General features: G+C 42.3%; 1 protein-coding gene across 1 annotated transcript in view; it reads left to right on the forward strand.

Moving 5' to 3' along the window:
• Nucleotides 1-15,055, forward strand: part of LOC118784276 (dynein heavy chain 11, axonemal) — a 69,346-nt gene that overhangs the window by 30,295 nt on the left and 23,996 nt on the right. Inside the window, exons 43-56 of the mRNA XM_036538424.1 lie at nt 1,527-1,677; nt 2,002-2,133; nt 2,528-2,701; nt 3,555-3,759; nt 4,285-4,450; nt 5,059-5,161; nt 5,422-5,661; nt 5,984-6,145; nt 6,590-6,783; nt 7,263-7,425; nt 8,604-8,727; nt 9,606-9,748; nt 11,365-11,526; nt 14,795-15,028. Of these exons, the coding sequence (XP_036394317.1) occupies nt 1,527-1,677; nt 2,002-2,133; nt 2,528-2,701; nt 3,555-3,759; nt 4,285-4,450; nt 5,059-5,161; nt 5,422-5,661; nt 5,984-6,145; nt 6,590-6,783; nt 7,263-7,425; nt 8,604-8,727; nt 9,606-9,748; nt 11,365-11,526; nt 14,795-15,028 (2,353 nt within the window). The remainder of the gene's footprint in view (nt 1-1,526; nt 1,678-2,001; nt 2,134-2,527; nt 2,702-3,554; nt 3,760-4,284; nt 4,451-5,058; nt 5,162-5,421; nt 5,662-5,983; nt 6,146-6,589; nt 6,784-7,262; nt 7,426-8,603; nt 8,728-9,605; nt 9,749-11,364; nt 11,527-14,794; nt 15,029-15,055) is intronic.

The raw sequence follows: 15,055 nt of genomic DNA on the forward strand, positions 1-15,055 counted from the left end.
ACCCCCTGATTTACAGCAATCAGTCTTTTTATTGGCTTATATGATTCATTCATTGATAGCACATGGTAGTTCCTGCCCCCTTCATGGTGGGAGTGACTAATACAGCTGGATTTATACAGCTGGATTTTTATTGAGGCCATTTGGATTTAGTAATTTACTCCAATGGTGCAACAACAGTGGTTCAGCTGGTAATCAAACTGGCAACCTTTAGGTTATAAGCCTTGCTTCTTGCTAGTACACCAAAACAACTGTACCATTTAGATATGTACTTTGAGAATGTTTTTTGTTCAATTTGGTGACTGCCAAAGTCATGATGGTTTGTAACTAACAAAAAAAGTGACACTTTTAATTTGGTCACTTACAGTTGGAAAGTGTTAAGATCAAAGCTTACTGCTCAGGGATGGGTTTCAATATTAAACCCATCCTCTAGCTGAATATTATGTACATGCCTGGTGCTTCAAATCTGCAAAGACCTGCCAGAGATTTTCATTTTTTGATTTCTTATATTTTTGCCAAGACAATATACTTACTTTCTTTGTCAGGAATAACAAAAGGCACTGAATCATCTTTTTATTTAGGAGCCAAAACTAGTCACAGATTTGCCAGAATAGTCAACTTCACTCTATGGTGTCAACAGAAACTTAATCAACTTGTTATATGTTCACATGGTTCAGAATTGAATGAAAAATGTCAACATGAGATGAAAACAATGCCTGTAAAGGTAAGACTGTCATGAGGTTAAAGTTTTTATGGTGTGAAAAAGCACAGGTTACCTGGACTAAATAAACATTCCTCTTTGAAGATTTAACCCCAGAGGTGCACTAACACTAAAAGTGTGTAGTTGGCTTGAGGGGTGTAACTTGTGAGATCACAGAATGTCATCTTAATAATTACCTGAACTTGTTTCCCTGCTGAAGATTATTAGCTGGGTGATCCATCAAGGAAACATCATTAGTATCTGTCTGTGGAGGTCATTTGTACATCTGCTTTCCAGCACTCTCAGTAATGTGTGTTACTGAGGTAATGCTTTGATTTAAGAAGGCGTTTCCTTGGGGCTTGACTTCACGTTTGACTTCACACCGAGATCAAAGACAAAGAGATCAGGATTCTAAATGTGTAAGGGTATAGGGTTTGAGACTAAAGAGATCTACTTCTAAACCTGTAATCATGACTTAAGTGATTCCATTATGTCAGTACAAAACACATTTTGTCAAGTTGTGAGTAGACCTCCTTGGTTCCAGGACAGGGTCAAAATTCTGAGTTATGCACTTTAGTGGTACCCTAAGGAAACGTTGGCAACTTGAATTGCTTCAGTAATAAACTAGTGTAGAATCATAACCTGTTACTGATGTAAAACTATAAGTTGCTCAGGAGAAAGGCATCTGTAAGCAAATGGTAATAGTCACTTTATACTTTTATTTTAATTGTCCTTTGGTGCATACAACACCTTGTTAAGACATGTCTCTCACTACAAATTTAAAGAGTTTAATGTCTGTTTGTGTTGTGGTTCTTTTTGTGTTTGACAGGTTTGTGGCCAGCTGGATTGACACCAGACCCCACCAATCAGAGAGGGCCAACCTCACCATCCTATTTGATAAGTACATCCCTCCTTGTCTGGAACAGCTGAGGAGCTCCTTTAAGACCATCACCCCCATCCCAGAGATCAGCATGGTGCAGGTACGTCATCCTCACCCCACAAACTGGCAGGTACATCACTCCCCCCTCCCCCACCCCAATACACACCCTCACCATGTTCCTATCATCAGCATTGTGAGGGTGCCTAATACACCCCAACTCAGAGACCACTATAGAACATGTGCAATGCATAAAACAGGCACAGTATAAACCCTGCCCTGCACCCACGGTCAGACGCATTGCTTATATGTGGGTTGGGTGTTCGGTTTTTTTCCATGCCTTGATTTCTGTGTGAAAGCCCTCATGCTCTCCCACAGTTTTCACTGTCTCACCTGGCCTAGCTCACATGCCCTCCTGCCCCTACAGACTCTCTGCTCCCTGCTGGACTGTCTCCTCATCCCAGAGAACATCCCCCCTGACTCCCCACGGGACATCTACGAGACGTACTTTGCCTTCGCCTGTGTCTGGGCCTTTGGCGGAGCACTGTACCAGGACCAGGTACTCCACCCTACGGTTGCTTGAGTTATTCTGAGTATAATCACTGCACTACAGGTCTGAGTACAAAAAACAGCTGAAGGGGTTCCACATCATGATAGTTATCCTGGATACAACTGTTGGATCTAGTGAATTCTGATAGTAATGTTGGATTTTAGCATGATAATAAACTGGAAATGTACACTTTCGAATGTTCACAATTGCTCTTTCCCTTAGCTCATTTACTCAGTAATCAACTACCAGGGCGGTCATATAGATCCTAATGAGCTGGATTTGGAAAATGATATATTTTCAATGATATATTTTCAAGCTGTTGATCATTGCAGACCACCCCCCTCCCCCATACTCCACATGATGCAGCCAGTGACCTCACATCTCTCTTCCCCCCTGCTCCCAGCTCCATGACTACCGGGTTGAATTCAGCCAATGGTGGATGAAAGAGATGAAAGCAGTCAAGTTCCCAGCACAGGGGTCAGTGTTTGATTACTGCCTGGACCCACTGACCAGGCGCTTCCTGCCCTGGGGTGACCGTGTGCCCACGTTTGAAATGGAGGCAGACACGTCTCTGCAGGTAAACAGAAGAAAAAGAAGGGAGGAACATAAGGTCAGGACTAGCAACTTGAGTGCAGCAGCCAGAAACAGATTTCCCCCAAGCTATAAGAGGGGGCCATAGGTACTTCAAAGCATGAAGTCATATGCATTGCTTCACATAAAATGAGGTTACATATGGAATAGAATGGATGTCATTTATACAGCACTTTCTTCCTATCAAGGTTCTCATAGCGCTTTACAATAAAGAGTCTAGTAGTCACACATACATTTCAAGGTTCTTGAAGCTACACCCTCCCATCACCACTGTCCAGGTTGCCGATCTCTGAGACAAAGTAGATATTTCGGTTGCAGTAAAAGGATCCCTCAGGATATTACTATGTGTATTTGGACATTACATTTTCCATCGTTTGCCCTGTAACTAACACTGATTAAGTATTGTCAGTTTCCATTATAGCAGCTGAAAACAGAACAAGGTGTCAGTCATGTTTTCATGCCTTTCTTCTTCATGGGAGTGTCCTCTCCACAGGGTCACTTAAGTTTTCTGCTGCAGGCTTATCCTGCCCTCGGTACGACCCTGCACCCAAAGAGGTTGTTTCAGGGTCAGAGTACGGAGAAAAGTCCTGCCGATGGCTCTGAACGTTTCACAACATGCCCCTTAGAAGACCACGTACTGAAGAACTTGTCAGCAGGGCACTGTTCTGTCCCCAGGCTCACAGTACTGTTCTCAGGCCACACCTTTGCATCTCAGATAGACGCAGATTGTTGTGCTGTGTGAATACATAAAACATATGAAACCTGTGGGCAGAAGGCAATGAACATAGTATAAATTACCAGCATGTTCATAGTAATCACCAGTGTTACTGTGGTCACAGGCAGTTCTAGTCCACACCTCAGAGACCGTGCGTTTGCGGTACTTCGTGGACTTGCTGGTGGAGAGGAATCAGCCACTGATGCTGGTGGGGAACGCTGGAGTGGGGAAGACTGCCCTGGTGGGGGACAAGCTCTGCAATCTGTCTGAGAGCTACATGGTGACGCGTGTGCCCTTCAACTACTACACCACATCCGCCATGCTGCAGAGTGAGTGTAATATGTTCCTCGGGGCCACAGAACAGAGAGGAAATATGTATTTTGAATCAATATTAAAGGGCACAAGTTGCTGTTCTTTGAAAAAGACCCTCAGTAAATTACCTCACAATTGTTAAGTGGACTTTGAAATTAATTTGAAGTTACCTGGAAGGAAATAAACTTTCCACTCTGGGATGAAGCACTGTGATTTTAAAATGCAACTTGGATGGTTCTATGAGAAAATACTGCCCAGGGAAAATGTAAAGCAGGATATGCTTAGCGTATACCAAGTCAATGGCACTCACAAAGCAATATAAGTGCTTGGTACTTCCAGCCTAAATCTGACTGTAGAATTTGTTTCTCATAGATCCACCATAGCTGCCTTCTGAATTACTGTGCTGTACCTCATGACAGAAAACCCAGGCCTTATATATAGAGCGTGGCAGACGCTACATACACAGACATGACATAGAGATGGTGTATCAGTGGTGACTGCTGTAAGTCTGAGGCCATCTGGTTTATATCTCCATAACTCAGAGGTGCTGGAAAAGCCCCTGGAGAAAAAAGCTGGCAGAAACTATGGTCCCCCAGGGAACCGGAAACTCATCTACTTCATCGACGATATGAACATGCCAGCAGTGGACGGCTATGGGACAGTCCAACCTCACACTCTCATCCGACAACACCTGGACTACAGACACTGGTGAGGGCTTACAACCTTCAGTGCAGCATTTGTAGGTGTATATGAAATGCTCCTTCTACATTAGCATGCTGTGGTACACAGAGGAAGCTTTAAGGTGAGATGGAACTGCAAAAAGCCTCGCTGTTTAGCATGACATTCATGTCTGCGATTAGACCGAAAACCACAGAGCTGGGAAGAGTTACCACTTAGAGAAATGACTTCACAGAAATGCCCCCTGACTGCATATCCCTGGAAAATCTGTGACATATTGTTTGGAGCAATGAAGACGTGGAGGGCGTGGTAGTATTTTCTTGCATTCCCTTTCTGATGTTGTGTCTGCACATCAATATGGGAATTGCAATAGTATTGCATGAGAAAACAGAAAAAGTTTCTTTGTTGCTCAGCTTAGTCTCATGGCAACTAAGTATTAGCTCCTGTCTTCTAGGAAGGAGATATTGAGCCTCCCGTTTCAGGCACAGTTAACATGCTAATCTTGTTGGACAAAAATATAAAAAGCCAATTTCACAGTGAGATGCCATGATTTAAAACCGTGTATTAGGTAGGCATTATGTGGGACATAAGCACACTTAAGGCATGTGTTGTGGTTTGTGCTGATTTTTTTGTTGTAGGTATGACAGACAGAAATTATCTCTCAAAGAGGTCCACAACTGTCAGTATGTTGCCTGTATGAACCCAACAGCTGGGAGCTTCACAATCAACCCCAGGCTCCAGGTAAGGAGCCTCTCTTTAGCAGATTGGCAGGACTAAAACCTCATAAATGGAGGCTGCTCATGTATGAAGTTATGTATTGTCCTTAAAATAATTGGGTTGTTTCCCCAAAATCTATGTTTTAAAAATGCAATCCACCCTGTGTTCAGCACCATATGAAAACTGCTAAAGTGCTAACTGGTCAACTATCAACCAGTACTGTTATCTGAGGAGTAATTTTCTGCACTTAATCAGACAATGCTGATGTTCCTCTGTCTCCACAGAGACACTTTTCTGTGTTCGCTGTGAACTTCCCATCCCCAGAAGCCCTGGACTCCATCTACAGTAAGATCCTAGGCTTCCACCTCCAGCAGCACCATTTTAGTCCTGCAGTGCTCAGAACAAGTGGGGCTGTGATCCAAGCCTCCATATGGCTCCACCACAGAATGGTCCAGAACTTTCTGCCCACCGCTGTGAAGTTCCACTACATCTTCAACCTCCGTGACCTCTCTAACATCTTCCAGGTGTGGATTTGCTGAGGCAAATGTCAAGTGTATCTTTGTTGATGTCAGGGAGTGAGGAACAGTTTTCCAGGTTCTTCCAGAAACACCTGAATGATCGTGGTGTTCATCAAGTCATGTAATTTTTGTGTTCATTGTTACTTACATATAGCAGATGTCCTGATTTAGGGTGAATGGTAGAGCCCACATTTGTACATAATGTACAGAAGCCATTTAGGTTAATTACTTTATACAAGCCTTCAACAGCAGTGCCACACACAAGATTTTAACTTGCAATACCCTAGTTGGAGCTCTGAAAAATAATTCCACACTGGTGCCTGTTCAGGGTCTCCTTTTCTCCACTATGGAGTGTCTGAGGCGGGACACCGACCTGGTCCAACTGTGGCTTCACGAGACCAGCAGGGTGTACTCTGACAAGCTGGTGGAGGCCAAAGACCGTGAGCTGTTCCACAAACTGCAGCTGGATGCTGCACGCAAGCACTTCGAGGTACAGTACATCATAGGGACCTTTCAGTGTTCATGATTCTAGCTTTCCCTTAAGGCACACACTGAGGACAGTTATAGGATCTGTCTCTGCTTTGGGAAGGCATGGATTTGCCTCTGCTTTGTTTTGTTTCTGATGCGATGCTGGTTAGGTCGAGCTGCAGTAGCCAAGTAATGACATCTAATGTTACATCACATTATCGTCATTTAGCAGACACTCTTATCCAGAGCAACTTACCTACAGTAGGTTACAATTGTATCCATTTATACAGCTGGACATTTACTGAGGCAATTATGAGTTAAGTACCTTGCCCAGCAGTACAACAGCAGTGTCTCAACAGGGAATCCAACTAGCAACCTTTCGGCTATGAGTCCTGCTCCTTACCACTATGTCACGCTGCTGTCCCTTTCATGTCCAAAGAGATTAAGTTTCTGTTTCTCTTTTCAGGGGGTAGAGGACCACATCCTGCTGCAGCAGCCCCTCATATTCTGCCACTTCACCCAGGGGGTTGAGGAGTCCCGCTACATGCCAGTAACAGAGTGGGACACGCTCAGGAACATCCTGGAGGAGGCGCTAGAGAGCTACAATGAGCTGAACGCAGCCATGAAACTGGTGCTTTTTGAGGATGCCATACAGCATGTGTAAGTGCATGTGTAGAGGCACCACAAAGAATATAAAAGGAAAAGGAAAGTAGGAAAAGTGTATAGTTGCACCTAGCAAGCATTAATGAATCCAACCTGTAAGGGCTGTTTACTTAGTGTATGCTTTGAATGTCTAGTGAAATACTTTAGTTTAGAGTTTAATCAAATATTTATATAATATTTTTATATATTTTCACTTGCTTTTCAAGTAAAGAATTCACTTCAAGCTCCAATTAGCTGTTCATTTTGAATGATTAATTGTAAGTAATTATTAAACTCCTTATCCAATAATAAATTTGCTCAGTCTAACACTACCCACATATGATGAAAGCATTTGTTTACCATTATTATTTATTGGGTTAATATACTAATAGAATCTCTCTCTCTCCCTCTCTCTCTATAATATGTGTATAATGTGTGTGTGTGTGTGTGTGTGTGTGTGTGTGTGTGTGTGTGTATGTATGTGTCTATGACACCAGCTGTAGGATCAGTCGGATCTTGGAGGCATCCCGAGGGTATGGGCTGCTGGTGGGGGTGGGCGGCAGCGGCAAGCAGAGCTTGACCCGCCTTGCAGCATATCTGTCCTCCCTCGATGTCTTTCAGGTCACCCTGCGGAAGGACTACAGCATCCAGGACCTCAAGGTAATTTCCCCTCCCAGACCAGTAACCCATTCCCCCAGTAGTGTACACTAGTCCTGTTTTGCTTAGCATGCGGTCATTTTTAGTTGACCTTGATATGGACGGATATCTAGCAAGATTGCCATCCTGAGTAAAACTGATAAAAATACATCCCGTGTTGCAGAAAAGAAAAAGATATTTTTTTGTATTACCACCTCAGTATATATATGCATTTATACACATTTGATTGTGGCATCTCTGTTTAAAAGACAAGGAAGAAAATACTTGTATACATTTGTTACAGCTTTTGAGGGCAGTGTTTTGATGAACACTGCAAAATTACACTCTTTTTTAGTTTGAGTGAGAGACAAATTTGTTGGTGATGTCCAAGTAGCAAACACAGAGCCTTTGCTTAAACTTGTTTCTTTACGTTAAAAACAAAACGCTGTAGTGGTTAGATTGAATACCCTCCTTAGTGTTCACTACTCTAAACATCTTAAGCCCCTCAGCTTAGTTAACTGTGTCTTTAAAGATGCTACAGCCCAGGGAGAATAAATCCCACATGTCGGTGATTAATTAACGAGGATCAAGGTTTCTTTTAGACAACACACCCAGGATCAATAGCCTCTCTGCTCCTCGGAAAATATTGATCTGATTCAGTCCTGTTCACCTTTTTACTGACTGTGGAAAGGATAATTGTCAGATCCCATTAAATACCTCAGGAATATATTTCAATACCCGATTAACATGGCAGATCCTATAATTTCACACAGCTGCTGAAAAAGCTCAGATTGTGGTTAACCACTGCTGAGTTTAATGCTGCTAGCTTGACAGCTACAGTGGACAGACCTGACTGTGTTCAATAGATGGAAAAGAAATATTCCTTTTTTGTTTTGTTCCTCTTAAATATTATTCAGAGGAATATTTTTGTGGATGGGTGAGTATATATGTGTCTTTAAGTTTTACAAAAAATGTATGATAAGCACAGTTGTTTTGTTGTGAGCTAAATTTGTTTACATTTTAGCTTTTTTAAGAATAAGTGTATTAAAAATAAAAATGTCTGTTCTAGGTGGATGGTGCATATTCATATGTTGAACATGGCATGGTTTTACGGTTTATTTGAGGTGGATGTACCATAGTCTTTTGGTTAATCTCAGGTGGAGCAGACCTTTCCTTATAGTCAATCTTGTGGTTTTTCTTAGGCGGACCTCGCTGGTCTGTACATGAAGACTGGGGTGAAGAACCTTCCAACTGTGCTGCTCCTGACAGATGCTCAGATCCCGGAGGAGCGCTTCCTGGTGCTCATCAATGACCTGCTGTCATCAGGTGAGATCTCAGAAGGAGGAGTTCCATGAAGCTTGGCCCGTTATGCTTACTTCAGAGAACCTGTCAGAGCAAGACAAGACAGAACTTTATGCTCACTGTGTTAGCCAACCAATCCAGCATGTGAGAAACCCCAGGCCATTAACACATAAGTAACTTATGTCTCTCTCATCACTGTTGTCTGGACAAATTGATTCAGTTAGGATTTTTTAAATAGATCAAATTCATGAAAACATACCCTGTACTTTGTGTCCCTGGATCGTGTATCTCTGTGAGTCTGACTGAATTACCAGAGATATAAAAACAGTCAGAGTCTATAATTAATGGGTGTATTCAGTCTACCTTTTTTGAGTTACGGCTTGTTATGACTCTAAACAAATTTCAGCCAGTATTTTATTATTGATTACTTTTTTATTTACTTTTTTAGGAATCTTCACAATTACTAGACTGATCATGTTCTGGAAATGTAAATGGAAAGAAGTTGTTAAGTGCATCTATGTCAGAGTTCAGGATAAAATGAAGCACAGGGGGACTGAATACCTCCTCACAGAGTTTCTGTGTAAGAAAATAATTAATTGAACATAAGATAATGCTGGGTTTAAAAAAACTTTCATTCCAGTATAGTTTTCTACACTGCCCAAACTTTCTCCCTGCTATGTGATCACACAGTGTGGTTTGATTTTGCCACATTGCTTAGCAATTTTACTGCAATAGGAATACACTCACGGTCCAATCCATAGGCCTGCCTTGACATTACCTGAAAGTACAGGATTCTAGGATGGACAAACAATGTGAAAATAATGGCTACTATAAATATGTAATTGTTGGAGGTGAACTTTGGTTTGGGTGCTTTGTTAGTGTATCTTTTACCGTCTGTCCAGGAGAAATCCCAGACCTCTTCAGTGATGAGGAAGTGGATGGCATTCTGGCTGTGATTCGTCCTGAGGTTCGAGGACTTGGTCTGCTGGATAGCAGGGAGAACTGCTGGAGGTTCTTCATCGACCGAGTCCGACAACAACTCAAGGTTCAGCCATTTATTTTTCTTTTAAGCATTACCTTTTATATAGACTGGGTAAATCTGTGTTGATTGCGATATAGGTTTGTGAAACTCACTTTGTTATTCATTGGGGGATTTGTGTGAACAGAGCATTACATGTTATCTTTTGAGGAAAAAATACTGTCGCTCTTGAGAGCCAGTAAGCCATGCCATCGATAATAAATATTACAACAAAGAACTCACATGCTGTTAAACTGCGTAAGAATCCTGTGCAAGGCCAAGTCATTTCTTTATAGCGCCATCAGCCAAGAGGGTCTTTCAATGTCTGTTAGCAACAAATACAGAGAGAAAGACATAAAGAAAGAGATGGAGAGAACAGAGAAAGGGGAGGGGGAGAGAGGGAAGAGAGAGATAAAAAGAAAGTGAGTGAGAAAGGGACTTGTGAAAGACTTCTGAGGATGTAGTGCCCCTTGCTGGAGGGATGCTGCAATGATTAGTGGAGAAATCTTAGACCTTCATCTCTCACTAGAATGGGAAGTGTGGCAGGGATAAAGTGTCTTAATTAAATTATTGAGAGTTGAACTACAACCTGCCATATATGAATGTTGTCTTTAAGAGTAAATACATCTTTTTCTTTAAAGATATTGCTTGAATTTCATCTAACACCTAACATCTAACACCTTCTCAGCCACTGATATTCAATGAATATGAATAGAGGCAGGCAGGTAGATAAATCCCTCTCTGTTGGAAAAATTTGGAGAGCCATGGCTTTTTCTCATGTTAGACACACTTTCCAGTCCAGCACCATAATGTACTGCATTTAGAGAAGGACTTCTGGGGGGTTTGGGGTAGTGGGGACAGGTACATGTGGGAGAAGGGTGCAGAATTTGTAAGATTCTGGGTCCACATTACCATTTTAAATCAACAATAATCATTTAACAGTAATCATAGATTCAATAATCTTCCCATAGTTGCTTTCCATTACTTCACCATTATAAAGTAGCATATTTGATAACAGATCATGGCAGTCTCTATATTTGTTTTGAACACTGGAGACGAGGAAAACCATGTTATTCACAACAAATGGGCCAGTGTTGCTGAGCAGGGTAAAGGGAGATTGGTGGAGACTCGGGGCCCAGTGTTCTGTGCAGAACCCAGCTGATTTGTAGGCCTGGGCCAGCGGCGCTCTTTCCGTCTGTTGGGTCCAACCGGTGCTGAGGTTCAGTGAACACGTCAGGGCCCCACAGCAGGGTGGGAGTGAGCACAGGAGGAAGGAGGGATTGTGGAGAGAGAGAGAGAGAGAGAGTATGTGTGTGTGTGTGTGTGTGTGTGTGTGTGTGTGTGTGTGTGTGTGTGCACGCGCGCCTGTATGAGTGCTTATGTGTGTTTGTGTGCATGTATGTTTGCATACGTTTGGGCGTATGTGTGTATTTGCCTGTGCTTGTGTGCATATGTTTGTATGTATGTGTGTGGGTTTGCCTCTGCTTTGTGTGTGTGTGTGTGTGTGTGTATGTGTGTGTGTGTGTGTGTGTGTGTGTGTGTGCATGTTGGTTGGGGAGGATGAAGTATTACAATAGACAGACTCTGGCTATAGGTGTGTGAGGGTGAACTGTAAGCGGCTGTACCTCATTCCTGTTTCCCAGGTGGTGTTGTGCCTGTCTCCCGTGGGGAGCACTCTCCGTGTCAGGGCCCGGCGCTTCCCGGCTCTGGTCAGCTGCACCGCCATCGACTGGTTCCACGAGTGGCCCCCACAGGCACTGCAGTCCGTCAGCCGCAGGTTCGTCCAAGAGATCGAGGACATCGAGGTGAGATCCGGCCTTATCACCCCCACCCCCGCCCCTGTCACAGTGTCACATTTTTCCTTTTGGTTTCACTCAACTCTCTGTTGCTCTTTTATCTCTGTCTCTCTTCCTTCCTAACTCTCTCCTGTCTGTTTGACATTGCTCTTAGATTTTTAATGTAGCAGCCATTCTCCTCAGTGTCACAATCAGTTTGTTTCCTTGTTGTCTTGTACCATAATTTCGGCCTTTTTTGTGTTCACAATTTCTTATTTTGATTCCTTTTTTTATTTGTCACAGGCCCTATCTAATCAGACTACATTTGTTTGGGTCTTTGCCTTTTTATTAACATCTTTTAATTACTGAAGTGATGATGTGTTAACTTTTCAATAGATTCCTTATGATTAGCTGTGCATTAACAAAGAGACAAATGGGTAATTAGATGAATACTGACTGCAGAGACAGAGAAGGCCCCCGCGTGTATTATTGCCTTTTCTTCACCAGTGGAATGATCAACCACCAGGATCATTTATGTTAATGAAGCAAAAAGAATTAATAATGGCACGATGGCCCTCTAAGGTGACACAGCTGTTTGAGTCAGAAAGTGCCGTCTGCTGCTGGTGACATTCTCACAGAAGTGACATGCTGGGGGCGGTGGGGCTTGGGGCAGTGGGGGAGCGGAAGAGAAAGGGAGGTGGGGGGTAGAGTTGGGGGGGGGGGGGGTGGAGGGGGGAGCAGTATCCAGGGCCATGTGACTCCCGACCAGCTGCTGTCTGTCTGAGAGAACCCTACTGTCTGCCGGGACTGCAGTTCCTCATAGCTCCAGTCACTGGGCAGTGACTGCCAGGGCAGTAGTCCAGGCTACGGGGTCATGGATTCAGAAGGGGGCATAAGTGTCACTGTTGTGCTGTTGTAAGTAGGAGGGACCTTTGTCTGAAGACCCAGCTGTATAAAAGGGTAAGAGAATGTACAAGATCAAAAATAGTCTGCTCTGGCCTGTTCATTGTGCTATACAGGTGAATCGCTATGGCACTTTATCTTTAAATTTTGAACAAATATAGTGTTATATGTTTTATTCCTCCACATGATCACACGTTTGACAATCACTGAAATTAATGAAAAAATACTGTGATGTGTTATGTCATATAATTATTAACTTTTGATCTTGTTATTATATGATTTTTTTTTGCATTTTACCCCTTTTCACCCAGCTTTAGTAGTCACCAATTATGAATTTAAGCTTATCACCACCACAAAAAGTACTAAACCTACTTAGGAGCACAGAGCAAGGCATATACCATCTTCCAATACACACACATACACATCTGCTGTGACTATCTGTCATACTACACGTCCCATAGTGCACCAGGAGACATGCCATCTGAGGATTGGTGCATTTTGGCACTGTATGAGTAGGGATGATTAGTTCACCAGATTTAGAGAGTCAGTTTGTAATAAATAAATATTTATTATAAAATATTTATATGTAATAATGAATATTTTACATTCATAATGAATGTCTATTGAATGTAACATTATAATATAACGTGGTTAGACTGGATGATGAGTCTCCTTTCGTCTATTAAAAATATTATATAAATGTACTTTGGGACACTTCATTTCAGACCTTACAGTGCATTGCTGTGCTGTGTGCTTATTTGGGTAGTAATTAGGCATTTTCACCAAGGGCAGCAGAGAACTTTAATTAATGCATATGTAATGGCTCACATGCAGTGCAAAAAGTCATTTGATGAAGTTTCTTATTTTCTCATTTTCAAGATTAAATATGTTAAAGATGTGGTATAAGACTGATGCATGGGCCACCATTTTCTCCACAGCATTTCTTCTTGCTTTTTTTATTTAATGTATTCATGGAATGAGTTACTTCTAGTAGTGTTACTGCAGCCCTTTTAATCAAGTTTCCAGTGTCCACACATACTAGTAATTCGGTGCATATTGCTTTAGTATACATACAGTTTCCCTTGCAGAAAAAAAGCAATTTCACATCCACAATTTTGTGAAAAAAAAGACATTTTGAATTGAATCACCGCAGAAGTACAATATGTTTTCACCAGCCAACCTGAAGCGGACATGATCACTAATGCAAATTGTTAGGGTAACCCAGTGGAAACAGTCAGGGGTGTCACATGAAAACAAGTTGCAAGGTTCCCCTGAAATTGCAGCTATTGCATGCATATGGAATTTGTTGATTGTTGATTTTTGGACTTGACTGTACATGACAATGATATGTATTTTAATGGAAGAGGGCATGTGTTGTGTGATTCAAGCAGAAGGAATTATGCATATTTTGAGGGAAGGGAGTTCGCTGATGTGCTAAAAAAAAAAAAAAAAAAAACTGGGTTTCATATCTTTGTATTTCAAGATAAATAATTTTATGGTTAGAGATTTTATTTTGTGAAAATTATTTTTCTGCAGTGTACATTTTGAGATCTGATGGAAATATTTCAGGTTAAATACTCCAGTGAACCATTTTATTTAATTGCCATAAAAAGATTTGATCCTATGATTCACATCAGCCAGACTGTGCTAGAAAGACAACAGAGAGTGGGCTATCAGTGCTTTTGTGGAGCTAATGAGATACTCTGTCAGTGTTTCATTTGGCACATACATTAAAAAAAAAAAACTTGTATGGATTCTGCACCTGTCATGTGGTTTAATTATCAAACTTAAACATTTTATTAATAATCAGAGTTTTAAGCAGAAATCAATGAAAGAGTTGCACTTGCATCACAAGTGGACATGTGTGCTCTATCATGAACTATTATGTCAGATCTTAATTAATAACGATTTTCAGCAGTGCTTCCGAGAACATTTCCATTTTTTTCCCCTTTTTTGTAAATGATGTTCAGGTTTGGTACCCACATTTGTAGCTCATTTGTTTTTGTATTAATTGATCTCCAGCAGGCTGTGATTAATTAAACTGCCTAGAAGTTGTGCATCACACGATAAATAACCATTAGGAGCACGGTAGCGTCGGCCGGGAGAGAGGAGAAAGTTGGAGGACATGGAGGATAATGTAAACAGTGGGCCTGCTTTACAATCTGCATGTCAGGGGCTCAGAACGCATTATTTTCACAGTGGTTTCAAAGCCCAATCATTTCTGGTTGCAGCACCTAAATTTCAGATTGAGTAAGTCGAGGCTGGTCAGGCGAAATGGCAAAACTTGTAGATGAATTCAGAATTTATGAAGATAATATTTCAGGGCCCATCAGCCGCAGATGTTAAACTCCACTCAATCCAGCCGGGCTCGGCGGGCCCTCCTGATTTTTTACAGCCCTGCGTCCAGGAATCCATCAGTCTTTTCATGGCGCATGTTCACACCAGTGTCAACCAGGCGAGTGAAAAATACCGGCGGAATGAGAAGAGGCACAATTACACCACCCCCAAGAGCTTTCTCCAGCAGATCAGCCTGTACAGGAGCCTGCTGGGGAGCAGGCGTGCCGAGCTGCGGCGCAAGATGGAGCGGGTCCACAGCGGCCTGCAGAAGCTCCAGACGACCGCCTCCCAGGTATGGCCTGCGCCTGCTATGGCAGCG

Source organism: Megalops cyprinoides, chromosome 10 (genome assembly GCF_013368585.1).
Source record: "Megalops cyprinoides isolate fMegCyp1 chromosome 10, fMegCyp1.pri, whole genome shotgun sequence".
NCBI classification, from domain to species: Eukaryota; Metazoa; Chordata; class Actinopteri; order Elopiformes; family Megalopidae; genus Megalops; species Megalops cyprinoides.